This window comes from Antechinus flavipes, chromosome 1 (genome assembly GCF_016432865.1).
Source record: "Antechinus flavipes isolate AdamAnt ecotype Samford, QLD, Australia chromosome 1, AdamAnt_v2, whole genome shotgun sequence".
Classification (NCBI taxonomy): Eukaryota; Metazoa; Chordata; class Mammalia; order Dasyuromorphia; family Dasyuridae; genus Antechinus; species Antechinus flavipes.
Window position 1 is genome coordinate 725,253,249 of NC_067398.1, and position 16,307 is coordinate 725,269,555.

General features: G+C 45.3%; 2 protein-coding genes across 2 annotated transcripts; one reads left to right on the plus strand and one right to left on the minus strand.

Moving 5' to 3' along the window:
* Positions 1 to 817: 817 nt before the first annotated feature.
* LOC127545839 (zinc finger protein 345-like) lies at positions 818 to 10,465 on the minus strand. The gene is made up of 4 exons (XM_051973332.1): positions 10,362 to 10,465; positions 6,119 to 6,245; positions 5,596 to 5,691; positions 818 to 3,146 (listed from the first exon to the last, which is right to left on the minus strand). The coding sequence occupies exons 1-4, from the start codon at positions 10,395 to 10,397 to the stop codon at positions 907 to 909; spliced, it is 2,499 nt and encodes an 832-aa protein (XP_051829292.1). The 5' UTR covers positions 10,398 to 10,465; the 3' UTR covers positions 818 to 906.
* A 324-nt stretch (positions 10,466 to 10,789) lies between these two features.
* LOC127549152 (uncharacterized) lies at positions 10,790 to 15,966 on the plus strand. The gene is made up of 3 exons (XM_051976987.1): positions 10,790 to 10,983; positions 11,181 to 11,477; positions 11,717 to 15,966. The coding sequence occupies exons 1-3, from the start codon at positions 10,790 to 10,792 to the stop codon at positions 12,144 to 12,146; spliced, it is 921 nt and encodes a 306-aa protein (XP_051832947.1). The 3' UTR covers positions 12,147 to 15,966.
* The last annotated feature ends 341 nt before the right edge of the window (positions 15,967 to 16,307 follow it).

Below are 16,307 nucleotides of genomic sequence, written 5' to 3' on the forward strand. Positions count from 1 at the left end.
CAATTATGCCAGCTGCCCTCTCCTTACTTCATATGGAATATATTTGGAATTTTCTATTTGGGGAGGAAAAAGACAGGAATAGACACTGAACTCTTGTTCATGGAACAGACAGAAGGCTAGGGCCAGTAGATCAGGGTACACTGCAGAGGATAAGATGTAAGAAAACTGGAAAGACTGAATGGCACAGGTTATGAAGGACTTTAAATGCCATACTGATTTTGTGTTTGTTTGGTTTTTTTTTAATGGAGACAGTAATCCATTGAAGCTTAAGGAATCTGTTTTAGGAAAATCAATTTAGTGCTAAATAGAGAATTTGTAACAGGCAGAGATTTAAGGTTTAAGAGATCTACCCGCAGGACATTATAGTAATCAAGGCGGGAAGTGACAAGGGCCTGCACCGGGCAAAGGCAATGTCAAGACAAGGCAATGTATTTGAGAGATGTTGCAAAAGTGACATCAACAAGCCTTGGGCACCATATGGAAATGGGGGGGGGGGTAGTGATAGATAATGGGCAATCCAAGATGACTTCTAGTCTGAGAATCTGAAAGGCTGGAAGAATGATATTATCAAGAATGATAATACCATTGACAGTAACAGGTAAGGTATGAGGCAGGAATGTTTAAGATGAAAGATGATCAGATTTGTTTTCAAATTATTGAGTTAAAGATGCCTACTAGTAGTTTAACATATTTGAAAGGCAATTGGAGATGTGACTGGAGTTCAATAAGGACTGGGACAAGAAAGATTCGATCATCATTAACATAGACAGTAATTCAATCCATGGGAGCTGATGAGATCACCAAATGAAGTAATATATATAAAGAAAAGAGATTATTATTAAAGCTTGAGGGCACATATGAATAGAGGGCTGATTTGGAAGAGGATCTTGCTCTAAGGTAAAGCTTTCAGTCATCACATCCGTATAGTTTCTTTGTAGAATGCATTCTCTGATGTTTAGTTAGGGCTGTATTCCAGTAGAAGGCCTTCCCACATTCCTTACATTCATAAGGCTTCTCTCCAGAATGAATTCTCTGATGTTGAGTAAGTCCCGTGATCCATCTGAAGGCCTTCCCACATTCATCACATTCATAAGGTTTTTCTCCAGTATGAATTTTCTGATGTTGAGTGAGTCCTGACCTATGTCCAAAGGCCTTACCACATTCATCACATTCATAAGGCTTCTCTCCAGTATGAATTCTCCAATGTTGATTAAGCTGTGCTTTTAGGCGGAAGGTCTTCCCACATTCATTACATTCATAATGTTTCTCACCAGTGTGAATTCTCAGGTGTTCAGTGAGTCCTGTGCTCAGGCGGAAAGATTTCCCACATTCATTACACTCATAAGGTTTCTCACCAGTATGAATTGTCTGATGTTGAGTAAGTTTTATTTTCTGGCTAAAGGCTTTCCCACATTCAATACATTCATGAGGTTTCTCTCCAGTATGAATTTTCTGATGGTCAGTAAGGTTTGATTGCTTACAAAAAGCCTTCCCGCACTGATTACATTTATAAGGTTTTTCTCCAGTATGAATTCTACGATGTTGATTAAGCTGTGCTTTTAGTCGGAAAGCTTTCCCACATTCAATACATTCATGAGGTTTCTCACCAGTGTGAATTCTCCGGTGTTCAGTAAGAGTTGTGCTCAGGCAGAAGGCCCTGCCACAGTCATTACATTCATAAGGTTTCTCACCAGTATGAATTCTCTGATGCTGAAAAAGCTTTAATTTCTGACTAAAAGCCTTCTGACATTCAATACATTCATAAGGTTTGTCTCCTGTATGAATTCTCTGATGTTCAGTAAGGTTTGAGCGCTTGCAGAAAGCCTTGCCACATTCATTACACTGATAAGGTTTCTCACCACTGTGAATTTTCTGATGTTCTGTAAGCCATCCTTTTAGTCTAAAGGCCTTTCCACATTCATTACATTCAAATGGCTTCTCACCAGTATGAATTGACTGATGTTGATTAAGCTGTGCTTTAACTCTAAAGGCTTTCCCACATATATTACATTCATAGGGTTTCTCACCAGTATGGATTCTCTGATGTACAGTTAAAGCTGTGCTCATGCAGAACGCCCTGCCACACTCATTACATTCATAAGGTTTCTGCCCAGAATGGATCTTCTGATGTTTAGTAAGGTATGTACGATGGCAGAAGGCCTTTCCACATTCATTACATTTATACGGTTTCTCACCACTATGAATTTTCTGATGTTCATTAAGATGTCCTTTTAATTGAAAGGCTTTCCCACATTCATTACATTTATAAGGTTTCTCACCAGTATGAATCCTATGATGTTCAGTAAGATTTGAGCGTCTGCAGAAGGCTTTTCCACATTGATTACATTTGTAAGGTTTCTCACCGGTATGAATTTTCTGATGTTCATTAAGTTGACCTTTAAGTCGAAAGGCCTTTCCGCATTCATTACATTTATACGGCTTCTCACCAGTATGAATTGTCTGATGTTGATTTACTTGAGCTTTTAGTCGAAATGTCTTCTCACATACATTACACTGATAAGCTTTCTCACTATTTTGAATGTCCTGATATTTGGAAATAGCACTTCTTGCGCAAAAGGTACTTGCACATTCATTACTTTCATCAGGTTTTTCTCCAGTATGAATTTCCTCAGGAAGAATATATTGTTTCCTTGAGGAGGTCTTCTCACATCCACTACAGTCAAAAATTTTCTCTATAGTATCTCTTCCAGGATTGTCAACAAAAGCTGAACTATGCTTACTGCATTTTCCGTATTCATTATGTTTAGCTATTTTCTTTGAGCATCTACTATTACCTTTTGGCCTCTCTCTATGCAGTCTAAAGTACTTTCCAGGTGGGTCACATGTTCTCAGACTCTTTTCTTCTACCTGCTGTGAGAAGATTGGCCCTTGATTGAGAGTTCTGTCATAACTAGTTGGTTCATGGACTCTAGATTTACTGTGATGTTTCCTTTGTGTCTTTTTTACTTGCTCGAAATGCTTTTCTTCGTTGGTCAGATGACTCTGTTGCATAGCACCACATTTTTGGTATTCTTCCAATGAAGAAAAGAACAGACTATCCCTCTTTGGTATTTCCTGGGATGACTGTCCCATTGACATAGTCAGCTTTGGTGTGAGCTCCTTCAATTCTTGCTGAGTTTCCCAATCTGAAAGAAATGAAAAGTATAAAATATATCATGCTGCTGATATATGCATATTGCACATTATCCTTATGAACAAATGAAGAAAAATCTGGTCAAATTAAGAATCCCTCCCTCCAACAGTTTTTGCTTCTAGATAGATCCAGCACTGGCAGCTACATCCAATTACTTCTGGGTGTAGCTTATCTAATGCAATCTATTGACTCTTCCATTTTTTAAAAATAAGTTGCAGTTAGTTTTCAGAATAACTATATTCATCAAGAAAAAATATTCTGTAAATCTATTTTTAGCTATCTGTACTCCAATTTGAGTGTGTGCATGTTTGTGTATGTAAATAATGTAGAGAAAAAATATGAAACCTTCCCCAGTAGTTTGTGTTCCAACATAGACCCAACACTAGACTGCCATATGTAATTCCTTCTGTCCTTCTTATGAAGTGCATGTCACTAATCTGTTTTTTTCTTTTCTTTTTTTAACTAATATCAGATAGTTTCAATGAAAACTACTTTGGAATATAATTTTCAGATCATCTAATGCTAGAAGACTTTTCATGCCCATCTTTATGAATATAATGTCAGTGATATTCACTTTGAAGATTTTCATATGAATAATGTTATTTTGTATATTTCATACAAAATTGCTTTTGTAATTAGATTGGCACAAAATGGCATCTGGAGGTTAATTTTGTACTTTAATCATTTTCATTAGGTTGAAATATTCAATCCATGAACAATGAATCTCTCTCAACATTTAGGCCTTACTTTCTGTCTTTTTTACATATTATTTTCTCCAATATAGTGAAGATTCTTTGAAGAGAAAGTAGTATTTTATATTTCATTTCTGTATCCCTTGAGTTTCCCACAATATCTGAAACATTATTGGTAGATTTTAACTCTCCAGTTATTTGAATGTCAGAATGGCAAAGGGGAGAAAGATATAAAATATGTAGAAAAATATAATTCGAGAAGAAATGAAAGTTCAGAATTTTCTAAATGACATAAAATATAACACAATGAGATCATTATACGTTTGGAATGCTTTCTTCAAGGTTTAAAATTAAAAGTAAGGTTTCTTCGGAAAATCCAATAAGTTGGTATGCATGATCATGATAGCATCACTGCAGGAAGGACTCTTGAGACATAGATATATTAATAATGCAATTTAGGAGGAGATCTAGATTGATCCAACTACTCTGGAAGAGATTTGGAATTATATAAGAGAAATTTTAAAAAGTAAACCTGCTCAAGGATTACACCACTAGGACAACCTCCAAAGAGGTCAAAGACATACGTGAAAAGCCCTGTGTGAAATGCAATTCTAACTGCATTTGTGCATTGTGTGCCCTCTGTACCAGGCTAGTTCCACCAGCATCCCCACCTGGAGCACTATACCCCATGTGAGCTTAGCCTAGTGACCAAAGCCATCATCCTGGGAAGCAACCCCAGGGGAGATGCATGCCGGCCTCTGGTCCTGCTGAAAACTCAGAAACAAAATCTCTGTCACTAAGGACCACAGCAAGGCTGTCAAATGGGTCAGCACTAACAAACCAATGTGGTTCTAGCAGCAGAAAACACATTAAAAAAGAGGCCTGATTGTCTGCTAATGAGCTGGACCAACCAAGGGACCTTCTCCTGAAACTGAAACCTTGGTTTGTTCTCCCATTAGCAGGGGAACTTCTGGAGGGCAGGGATTGTCTGACTTTCCTGCTATCTCCATCACTTAGCACTGTGTTAAGTGCAGCAAACATTTAATCCTTTTAAAGACATCCCAAAATGCTTAGCAGTGGGAGAGCTACGTCCAGGGATAATTTAGTCTCTTTGTTTGCTTAACTCCATAATGAAATGAATAATGGTTGGGCCTCTTCCCAGCACCATTAATAGAACATCAGTGTACCTCTTTTCCAACACCATTTCCCCCTCAATGACTGCTCTCTTCACTTTGCACAACTGGCACAGTGTAAGGTAAAATCTCCAAGCTCTTTTTCTCTATTTTTGAAAAATTGTTTAATTTTATTTTTGTAAAGAAATTTTTAATAACATAGATCCAAAAATATGTTTTTAAAAAACATCAGAAGGCAATGTGGAAGCAACTGTGCCTTTTCTTTTGTTTTTTGCAAGAGAAATAAGACACTTTAAGAAGTGCAAAGGAATGAACAATCAAGCGAGATAAAGTAGGAAAATGACTGCTGCTCTTGAGACAATGCCAGAAGAGAAGAGATAAAATATCCTCCCCCAACTGAGGCCCTTCTTTCTTTACCCCAGCTAAGGACGGGCAGACACAGGGCTGAGGGTAAGACATTGCTTTGTTCAAGGAGCAGGGAGGCTAAAGAAGGAGCTCCCCTTGGATCCACCGCCTGCGGGAGCTGAATAAAGGGCTCTCTGTTTGAAGTTTTACACGGGATTCTCTCTAAATGACCAACCCAGCTATTACTTGCCACAATACACCTGCCACTCACCTGGAAGGCTAATCCTTGGGACATCTCCCTCCAGCATCCATGGTGCTTCCCTTCGCTCCAACCGGGAGATGACAAACGGTTTGGAGAATACAAGTCCTGCTTGATGGAAATGGAACAGGGAGAGAGCAGGACAGAGAATCACATTAGAATTGAATAGAATTAGAATATACAGTATTTGTGGCTCAGGCACAGGCGCTGGAGAAGCAGTATCAGTAAAGGGGAAGATAAGATCTATTATGTGCCAGGTACTCCACTAAGCAATCTACAAATATAATCTCCTTTGATCAAAAAGTAAGAACTTTCACCAGAGACTAGAAAACATGCATATCAAGTCTCTCTCAGACCCAAAAGGATGAGGATCTCTGATCTCTGCATTTCAAATACTAAGACACCCACAATGAAAGAATCCCAGAGTTTAAGTATTAGAAGATACCTCAGCTGCTATCCAATCCAGTCCATATATCCCACACTATTTATTAAAGCATAAACAGAGGCCAAAGTACGAGGCAAAAGCTGCCCTTACCCAGGGAGGCCAGGTTCCTATAGTTTTCCAGCATTACATCCCTGTAAAACTCCTTCTGGGAAGAGTCCAGGTGCATCCATTCCTCCTGGGTGAAGTCCACGGCCACATCCTTGAAGGTTACTGCTTCCTAAAACGGCAAGTACATTTGAGTTTACAAAAGACTGATACAGGGGCAGCTAGGTGGTGCAGTGGATAGAGCACTGGCCCTGAAGTCAGGAGGACCTGAGTTCAAATATGAGCTCAGGCATTTAATACTTCCTAGCTGTGGGATTCAAAGTCATTGAACCCCAACTGCCTCAGAAAAAAAAAAAGACCCATATATACAGAACTCATTAAAAAAAGGGGGGGATAAAAAAAAAATTCCATTTCTATGACAGAAGTTATTGAGTTTGTGCAGATTCTGTTGTGTTTTTAAAATTCAGTTTCATCTGTTTTTAACCTTCATTCTTGGTTTTGTTATATTGTAACATTTGTTTGTTAATAATTGCTGGAGAAGAGGAAAGCATGTTTTAAAATTCTTATTGATATATTGGACTCTGACAAATATGACTGCCAAAAAAAATATATATATTGGACTCTGACAAATATGACTGCCAAAAAAAAAAAAATTAAAAAACACATACATGAAGGAACAAAATAAAAAGAAAACGGTTTAATGACACGAAATCTTACAAGATAAAGGACCAGAGGCAGATGAGAAAACAGAATGAAGCAATATGAGAATTAATAGAAATAATATGAATTGATGAAATCTAAATATTACAGGTATATAAGCATACTTTTGTGCAGCCTTTAATATGGCCACCCCCTTCTCCACAATAATTTCTCTCCAATAGGTTTTCTTGTCCCTGTTCTCTCCTGGTTCTTCTCCTACCTGAATGATGCTCCCTCTCAGTTTCCTTTGCTGGACCTTCAACCACCCCCTCACACACACCTTAGCCCTCATCCCCCAGCTGGGTCCCCAAGGCTCTTTCTGGTCCTTTCTCTTCCTCTTCTTCTATACTATGTCACTGGGTGATCTCATCAGTTCCCAGGGTTCAATGATCATCTCCAGGAAGATTATCCCCCCATTTATATACCTAGCACTAATCTCTTGCCTCAATCACCAAGGATCCACTGGACACCTTCACCAGGACAGGCTCTAATTGGCATTTGAAGCTCAAACTTTCCCAAGCTGACCTCTCGATCTTTCCCACCAACCCTTCCCCTCTTCCTAGTCCTGTCCAAGGCTCCACCAGCCTCCCAGCGGTCCCGGCTTCCAAGCTCAGCCAAGTCATCCTTGGCAGCCCTTCCCATTCACCCCAACCTGCTGTCAAGGCTTGTCATTCTATCTCCATGACAGTTCTCCCTCAGGCCCCCTTCTCTGCACCCACACGACCACCCTTGGCCCCCACCACCAGTGCCCAATTTCCAGAGTGCACAAAAATCCTGTTCAGTTGATAAGGGGATTAAAGTAAGAACAATTTTGCTCAACTGAAATATTCCAAAAGTCCTAATGTGAGTGTAAAAAATTGTTGAATGCAGAGAAGATCGTAAAAAGGGAGGAGGAGCTAGGAAAGTGAGTGGGTCAATTATTGTGTATCTGAAAGTTGTGAGAGATGGTAGAATGGGGACTACTGTGAGATCCTACTCAACCTGCAAGGGGAACAAGAACTGTCAGAGAATAAAAGGTCCCCTCTCCATATGTGGTTCTCCACTTACCATAGGCCTTAGATTGATTCTCTTATTTACTAGATCCCCTGGAGTTCTGCAACGGTCCAGGGGCACAATTGGATGGATTCTTATTAATTAAATGGAAATTGCTTTCTCATTATTACGTGTATCACTCTTCCCATTTCATGTAATATAACTTAATGAACTATAGAAATTTCCTTTCCCAATAGTAATTACTCTTCCTTATCTATGACTGAATAAAATACTAAAATTCAGAAATATACACAATTTAATAAATATCATAGATGGAATATATAAAGACAAAAGAAATTATATTTTAACTTCATAAAAACATAGCCACTGTAAGTTCTCTATAACACCACCTGATTACTCTTCACTTATCTGCAGTTATCCACATTATTCTCTCGAATAATTTTTCCTAAGCAAATGAAATAGTCTCTTTTTCATATTTTCTTTCTCTCTCCATTTCTCCATTTTTCTTTGCATGGGAAGAAACACCTCAATAATAAGTCCTTTTTCAACAATGATTTCCAACCTGCCACCATTCTCCTCCCACCTCTCAGTTTCTCTTTCTCTTCACTGGAAAACCTTTCCTTGGGGTTTTTGGGAGGCTGCTTGATCTCTCTTTCCTTCCGTCTCTTTATCTATCTTGTCCTTCCCCTGCTCTTGGACACTGGTGACTACATGCTCCTGAATAATCTCTTCTAAGTTTTTATAACATTGCTCTCTTTTGGACCTTCCTCCTACCTAACCTCCCCTTCTCTCTGTCTCCTCGTGGGTCATTACATGTATTCACCCTAACTCTGCGTGTACTCCAAGGATCTGTCATGGGCCTGGTATTTGTTTCTTTTGATAGTATCCTTCAGGGGCCGTCTTTCTTCCTTCAGTTAAAAAAATTCTGGCCGTGCAAACTTTTTCTAAATGTTCCATTTGGCCCACGGTCTCTGTGAGAAGTATCTTTAGTTACACAAGTTAATTTAAAATTAGCCTGTAGTCCTTGAAACGAATAAAATTTAAGTTAATTTAAAATAAAGTAAAATGAGGACTAACATTAAATATGAACGTTGCTCTGCTGTAGCTTTTAAAGGCCTCTTTGTGTTTCTCTGGGCAAAGCGTCCCCTTTGCCCTTTCAATAAGTCCCTGGAGACCTCAGAATGGATCAGCGGCGCTTCTCCCAGGGGTGCAGGCTCCCATATGGCTGGACGCACCTCTGAGGCCAAAGGAAGACCTCAAACCTGCCACTCACCCGCCACTCCCAAGCACTGGACACGTTCTCCAAGAGGTGACATATTCCGGTTCCTCTTACCCTACCCAAATCAACGAGAGAAGTCTCAGCTCCCAAAGAAAAGCCTCACTCCCCAAACCTCGTTCCCCGCACATCGGTCCTGTCCTTACACACATCCCTCCTTTTTAAGGATTGTCACCCATATACCTTGTTTGTACACAGTTTTTGGCTTGTAGCATCTTCCAATAGACCAGAAGCCCTTGAGAGCAGGCTCTTTCTGCCTCTCCATACCCACTGCTTAACGCAGAGCCTAGCATTTAACTAGGTGCTTAATTATAAATGTCTCTGCTCTTGCTGCTGCTGAAACGTCCCCAGCCAGCTCTGTGCCCCCTGGCACTCCTGTCCAATAGGGAATGAAAGTTCCCTTCATTTTAGCCATGGATCTCTTTCCTTTTATTCCCCAGAACTCACTGGCGGCCAGGGTGATGACGCTGCACCCTCAGCCAAGCTCGGCAGTCCCCATAGGTCGCTAGTGGCAGAGCGAACGTCCCCCGCTCCCGCTGCCTCCTGGGAGGTCTCCCAATCCCCTGCGAGGTCAGTGCTTGGCCAACCATCTCCCTTCCTACTCTTCCCCCCTCAGGCCTGGCTCCGTCCCCAGCTGCTCCCTTTGGCCCGGACGGACAAGTATGTTCCCCAGCCTTCACTTGAGGAAGCGCCTCCATCCCTGCATGTCCCGCTATTGTCTGGTCTCCCTGTTCAGCCTGCAAGGACACTCTCAGAACCCGGCAATCAATTGTATGACAAGGCAGACCCAGATGCAGGACCACCCAGCGTGGGTGCCTCCGCAGAGAAGGCCTTGGGCTCCCCGAGCAAAGCGGACCTGAGCCCGAAGCACACCCGAGAAGCACAGGGTCAGAGGCTCCGCGAAGGTTCGCACGGATCACCGGGTCCCAGCCACGGCCCGACGCCCTAACGCATTACGTCACTTTGGTCTTCTTGGAGAGCCGAGGGTATAAAGCATCCGATTAAATGAAGCAGCGCTGTGCCGAACCACAGGGAAAGCCACGGGTTTGGCCTCCTGGGAGCTCCCAGAGACCAGATGGAGAAAAAGATTCTATGCGGAGAACGCGATCTAATGCAATTACACAAGCGCGCGCGCACACGTGCCTGACTCTCCAGCTGTGCCCACAAGGGCGCCGAGGGCCAGCGGGGTGGGGGCACCTCGGAGAAGGGCGGACGCAGAAACCTGAAGCCAACATAGAACAAGGCAAGGCGCCCTCCCCCAAAGGGACCGCGAAGATTGACCCCGGAACACGTGCGGAGGGCCCGAAGGGCTCCACTCACCGGCCGGGTCCCAGCGGACAGGAGCGCAGGGGCCATCTCCTCCTCCTCCTCCCGCACGAGGGCGGAGCTGGGAAACAACGAGGGGCGTGAGCAGGGCACGGGACATTTCCCCCCGACCCCCTCCCGCATCCCCATCCCCCCTGTGTCCCCCTCCCTCCCCACTTCGCAGGGCCAGGCCGGCCTCTCTCACAGCCAGACCACAGTCTGCCCCCGAAACCTCCAGAAGGAGGCCCGCCTGCCTCGAGGAGCGTGCCCTCTTTGGGGGGCACGCGAGGGGCAAACGCAGGGGAGCCCACTTACTGACACAGCCAGTCAACCCACTCGAGTCGGGGGAGGGAAGTTTTACCAGCTCACAGCCAGGAGGCGGCTCAGGAGGAGGGGCCGATAAAAAGGGCGAGGATTGGCTGCATCCCGGCTTCAAAGGACCAATGGGAGCCTTCCCTCTCCGAGGGGGCGGGGCATTTAACATACAAGAGCCCGGACTTTTCCCATCCCGGAAGCTTCCAAACCTGGCAATGGGTACTGGGCCCGTCTTCGGCTTCCTCACTGACCCCGGACGGGCAGCGGCTGCGGACAGAGCGGGATCCAGGCACCCGCCAGCCTGCTCGGGACTCCTGGTAGTGTACGGAAGGGGGAGGGTGGAGAGGGGAAGAGACAGGAACGGATATGACGTTTTACGGTCCCGCCCCCTTGTCATTCGGGCTCCAATCCCGGCCAGAGCCTAGCGATTCTTTTTCCCTCCCCATGCTGGGTTGTACTTGAACGGCCACTCTCGCCACTTCCCCTCACCGAGTGAGCAGAGCTTCCTGGGAAATGTAGTCCTCGGGCCGGCCGCGCATGCCCAGCGGAGAAGGACCCCGTCTGCGGCCGGGCCCGACCTTGCCGCGGGTCTGCGCGTGCGCGGGCTGGGATACAGCTTCGGAATCTTGGCCCAGCCCCCAGTGTAGCCCCGGGGACCCGACGTCCAGAAAGGTCCCCTGCTGAGATGTCTGCCCGGTGTGCAGATCCGGAGACTAGGGTTTCCCTCAAAAAGCGTGAGGCCATTGTCGGGGGGCTACCTCGTGTCCCCTCCCCGCCCTCTTCTGCTCCCCCTGGTGGCGCCCCTGCTTTAGGAAGGTCCGTTTGGCAGGTGAACGCGGGAGGACAGACCTGAGGCAGACAGACCCCCCCCCACAGGCTAATGCTGGGGTTCGGGCGGGAGGCGAAGAGCCCGGGCCAAAGTGTCAGCGGGAAGAAGGGGCGGATTAGGGAGGGGGCGGAGGTGAAGTCTGGAAACCCTGTGGGGGAGGAGTCATTTACACTAACTGGCGTTTGGAGAGCTTCGCAAATACCCTCTCATTTTACCCTCTCAACAGACTTTCCCCGGTGGCCACTGGTACCGGGCTGGCAGGAGAACACCCGCTTCTTGAGCGCCGATCGGGAACCAGCCTTCCCCGAGGTTCCCTCCGTCCTGTCCGGATCCCGGACGGTTGCTCTCCTCCCAGGGATTTCCCGAGAACCACCCCCTGGGCTTCCTCTGCACCCAGCCCTCCGTCCTCCAGCTGGCCTTTGCCTTTCATCGACATGAGGATGTCCCGCCCCCTCCGCGCTCAGCTCCCCCGAACTACATCCCCCCCATCCTTCGCGGCCATGATCACCGTCTCTAGGTTTTCCCCCTTCCCGGTGCCTGACCCTCCCTTCTGGGCTCCCCTCCCCGGGCCCCAGGCCCTTTTCTCTGGGCTCACCACTCCTGGGCCGGCCACCTCCCCCGGCTGTTACCCGCCCGATCCTCGTTCCTGGACCTGACACTGTCCTCCAACCCGGGGTCCTGCCAGTCCCGCCGCTCCTTTTTCTAAGCCTCTATTTCCTTGGCTCCATTTAATCCCAAACGCCGATTATGGGTAAGCACCTTTAATGCGTAATGTACTGGGTCCGCTGCTCCCGGAGGAAAAGCGGTTCCTGCCCCCAGGAGTGTCCGTTTCCTGGTGGTGGCTCAAACCCACATCCCCAGTGATGCTGAAACCGGAGTAACTGAGGCAAGGTGGAGATTAGAGAGAGTTTAATGTTTTACTTGAAAGGGAGAGATTTACTGGGACCAGAGGGATCCATGGTTTGGTCCTCTCCCAGAATCCAGCGGCCGATGCAGCTCTCAGTGGCATATTTATGCACAGTAGCTAAACAAAGGCAGGGGGTGGCGTCCAGACTCTGGGGAGGGGGAATCTCCAGGCAGGAACCATCAATTTGGTTCGGATAGGGTGGGGGGTAGGACCATAAATTCTTACTAACTGGGCAGTAAGAAAGTGTCTGGCTAGAGACAGCATGGCTGCGTTCCCCCTTTTTGAGTTTACACATTGACAACTTATAACCTCTGAGTTATACCAGTCTTAATGGGGGAGGAAGGGATTTGCAAGTAAGGGGATTGAGTCAGAACAATTTAGGGAAACTGAGGCAGGATAATTAGGGAAACTGAGTCAGGACAATTAAAAGAGAACTGTGGTACAGTATGATAATATGACATGGTGGAGAAATTACTACTAAATGGAGAGACCAAAATGACTTCACTTTTGGAAGTTGTATATATCCTGAACTTTAGAGGCTAGAGCATCTCCATCCAGTGATGGAGAAAATGATTTTTGTGCATGGTGGCCAGTCTGAGCAACAGGCGGTAGTAGAAGGCTGAATTTGGGGCACAACAAATAGGGCAGCGAAGTCGTGTCAAATGTGTGCAGGGCTATGGTAGGTTGGAACCTGTCCTACACAATATTTTAAATCCCCTGGCACTGAGTTGGCATTTTTCTCTACAAACAATGGTGAGCCAATAAAGTGAGAGAGTGGACAGAGGCCCTAGTTTGGCAATCCCATGAAAAAAGGGTTAAAAAGGCAGAGGCTGGAAGCTGAACCCAATTAGAAGACTATTGCAAATACATATCAATATGTATCAGGATCAATAGAAGTGCTGGTAGTTAGAACCAAAGCTATTGTACCCATAACTTGGGTCCCTATAAATTCTAAGTATCAACTAACTGATCAACTGATCGACTCCCAGAAACCTTACAGGAACTTCCAGCTGCATCACACAGGTGGAGAATATTCACAGGGATTGTGATCTTTAGATCGAATGGAGTCTGATTGCTGCTGGTTACATTCTCTTATTTGTGGGGCGGGGAAGGGGTGTCACTGAACTTGTCCCTTTTTGCTTGGAGGGGCAGGGGAGAGAGAATTTTTTTTTTGCAGTTAAGGAGATGATGATGATGATGAAAATGATAATCACAGTATTTTACATAAGATATTCAGTTAATGTGGGTGAAAGAAGAATGTGAGCTCAGCAGTTAGACTCAAGGCTATGTTACCAAATGGAACCAAGCCCAGTTCTGTGCTTGTGCTTGCGGATACCCACAGTTAGTAAACTTTAGACCTGGAAGAAATGGTGCTGTCCACAGTACAATTGCGGGGCACTGGATTCTCATCTCTGACATTTTCTGCCTGTGTGACGTTGGTCAAGTCCTAGAACCTTCTTCTGCCTTGGTTTCTCATCTGCTGAATGATTGAATTGGGCAAGTTGGCCTCTGAAGTCCCTTTCAGTGCCTCATTTAGGATCCCAGGCAGTTGGAGAGTTGCTCATCTGGGCCAAATTCACAATAAATTTGTTATCTACTAGCTGATCCTTCACCACTGCTGGACGATCCTCCCCCGCCCCCCAACTGAAATCTCTAATCCACTCCCCAAAGCAATCAGTGCAAACTGTGTGGGACGCAGGGACCCTTGCCAATAATTCCAGAGCCTCAGGATAAGTGTAGTAAAAAAGAAAGTTTATTAGCTTTCTCCAGAAAGGACACTCTGAACACCAAAGGTGGTGCTGTTAACAGAGAAGCGCTCGTGTGTGTTCAGCAGAGCAGATTCTATAGACTTCCCCATCCCTTCTTTCTCTTTGACCCATCTGGGTCTCAGGAGGTACAATCTATTCTTGGAATACCCCAGCACAAAAGCAAAGCAAACAAGTCTCACCAGATGGTGAGGGGATGACCCCTTTCCCTTCTAGTCTGGAGGTTGCAATAACTTTTGTTTTCGCTAGGGGAAGTATGGCTTCATAGTCGGAATGTACTTTAGCTTTCAAAAACAATTTGATTTACAAGGCAAGATACACGCCAGATTATCTGAGCAATTCAGATCACATGATGGGAAAGCCTCACCTAGTAGTTTGTGTTTTAAAATGCATTAAAAAAAATGCATAGGATTACAAAAGTAGTCACACAAAATTATCAAAAGATTTTTTAAAAGTTCATAGATCTGAAGTGAAGAATCCCTGACCAGGTGGGGAGGGGGAGAAAAGGGGGGGACGACTTCTCCTCAGGTTTTAATTCTCTATCAAGAAAGAATGTTAACCTGGGCTAAAATAATTCTTGTTTGTTCCACTTAGAAGTTCTCTATCTCTTGGATAAGGGTTTTGTTCTGGCTGGAAGTCTCTGGTTGTATTGATAGGGTAAATGTGCCTGGGAGCAACCTAGGATCCAAGGGCCCTGTGAGGAGCAAGCCGGACCTGGGGAGTTACCTGGTATGGCCCCAGTGGTTGCAGATGATCTGGAGGTTGAGCTGTAGATGCCAGCTCCCCAGACCGTCCTGTATAAAAGGGACTCTGATAGCGGCTGATTTGCTGATGCATAAAGTAGAATAATTAGCGCATCTTTCCCCACCGAGCTTCTCTCTCCCCCCGTGTTACGGGGAACCTGGCCCACTGGCTTTGCCCATCAGAGCTTCGCTCTCCCCCCGTTATGGGGAACCTGGCCCACTGGCTTTGCCCATCAGAGCTTCTCTCTCCCCCCGTTATGGGGAACCTGGCCCACTGGCTTTGCCCCCCAGTTGGAGCTGGTTCTGGCCTGTGAATCCATTCTGGACGACTCGCGACTCGTGCCCATCAGCGAGATCTGGGAGCAGGGAGGAAAGCTTTGGCTCGGGAGCATTTCTTTCCGTCATTGTGGCCTCGGGTTCTTTCCCCATGATTACTTTTGCATTAAGGGGCTCCGTTCTCAGGTATAACGCCATTACAGGCAGAAACTTCTCTCCCTGACAAACTCTTTTTAGCAGTCTAGGTCACGGCAGAAAGGCTTCACAATTCAAGGGATCCGTAGGTTTTTATTAAGTGCTTTCAGTGTTTTGGGCACTTTGTTAAAGCGCTGAGAAAACCGAGACAAAAGAAAACCGCTTTTTGCCTCCAGTGATTTACATTTGAATGGGGTGGAGAGGTGCCTTCCTAAGGAGATTTCCCTTTCACTGCAACTTAAACGTTTCTCTTTCTCTGCTACACCGAATGGAGCGGTCAGTCTCAAGTCTCTCCCACTCCAGCCCACCGTCCATTCTGCCACTCAAGCGATTTTACTAAAACGGATGTCCGATCATGTCCCACAAATCCATCCTCTCCCCAACGCAACACACTGGCTCCCTCTTGCCCCAGGAGCAAAAACAAAAATGCTGCTAGAAGTTCAAAGCCCTTTATAACTTGGTCCCCTTAGGCTTGTCACATCCCCGACCCATACTCTTCAGTCCAGGGACCCTGGCCTCCAGCTGTTCCCAATTCTCAATTCTTTTATTTATCTGAGGTGAGGGGGAGAATTACAAAGCATCTCCGACATATCGGGCACTGTGCTAAATGTGTGTTTTGTTTTTACAAGCGTCTCATTGGACATTATTTGAGGGGAGGAGGGAGGCAAGAGGGTTAGATGACTTGCCCAGAGTCACACAGCTAGTGTTGTCTGAGGGTGCAATCCTCCTGACTTCAGAACCAGTATTCTATCGGCTGCTCCGTCTGGTTGCTCCCCATCAGATATAATCTATTATAAAGTATCCTAGATATAGTTTGCAGGGACTATAATTGGCTTTTATATATATATATATATTCCCAGGGCTTAACAGTAACCAGAACAAAGCAGGTGCTTAATATTTATCTCATTAACATCCTTGATTCTGACTATC

Excerpts from the sequence above, each read along its gene's own strand:
- LOC127549152 (XM_051976987.1), top strand. The coding sequence starts at position 10,790 with ATGGGAGCCTTCCCTCTCCGAGGGGGCGGGGCATTTAACATACAAGAG. Across the intron at positions 10,984-11,180 it reads TGCTCGGGACTCCTGGTAGT|TCCTCGGGCCGGCCGCGCAT; the intron begins GTACGGAAGGGG and ends TGGGAAATGTAG. Across the intron at positions 11,478-11,716 it reads GGCGCCCCTGCTTTAGGAAG|ACTTTCCCCGGTGGCCACTG; the intron begins GTCCGTTTGGCA and ends CCCTCTCAACAG.
- LOC127545839 (XM_051973332.1), bottom strand. The coding sequence starts at position 10,397 with ATGGCCCCTGCGCTCCTGTCCGCTGGGACCCGGCCG. Across the intron at positions 6,246-10,361 it reads TGTCCGCTGGGACCCGGCCG|GAAGCAGTAACCTTCAAGGA; the intron begins GTGAGTGGAGCC and ends TTGCCGTTTTAG. Across the intron at positions 3,147-5,595 it reads CCCAAGGATTAGCCTTCCAG|ATTGGGAAACTCAGCAAGAA; the intron begins GTGAGTGGCAGG and ends CATTTCTTTCAG.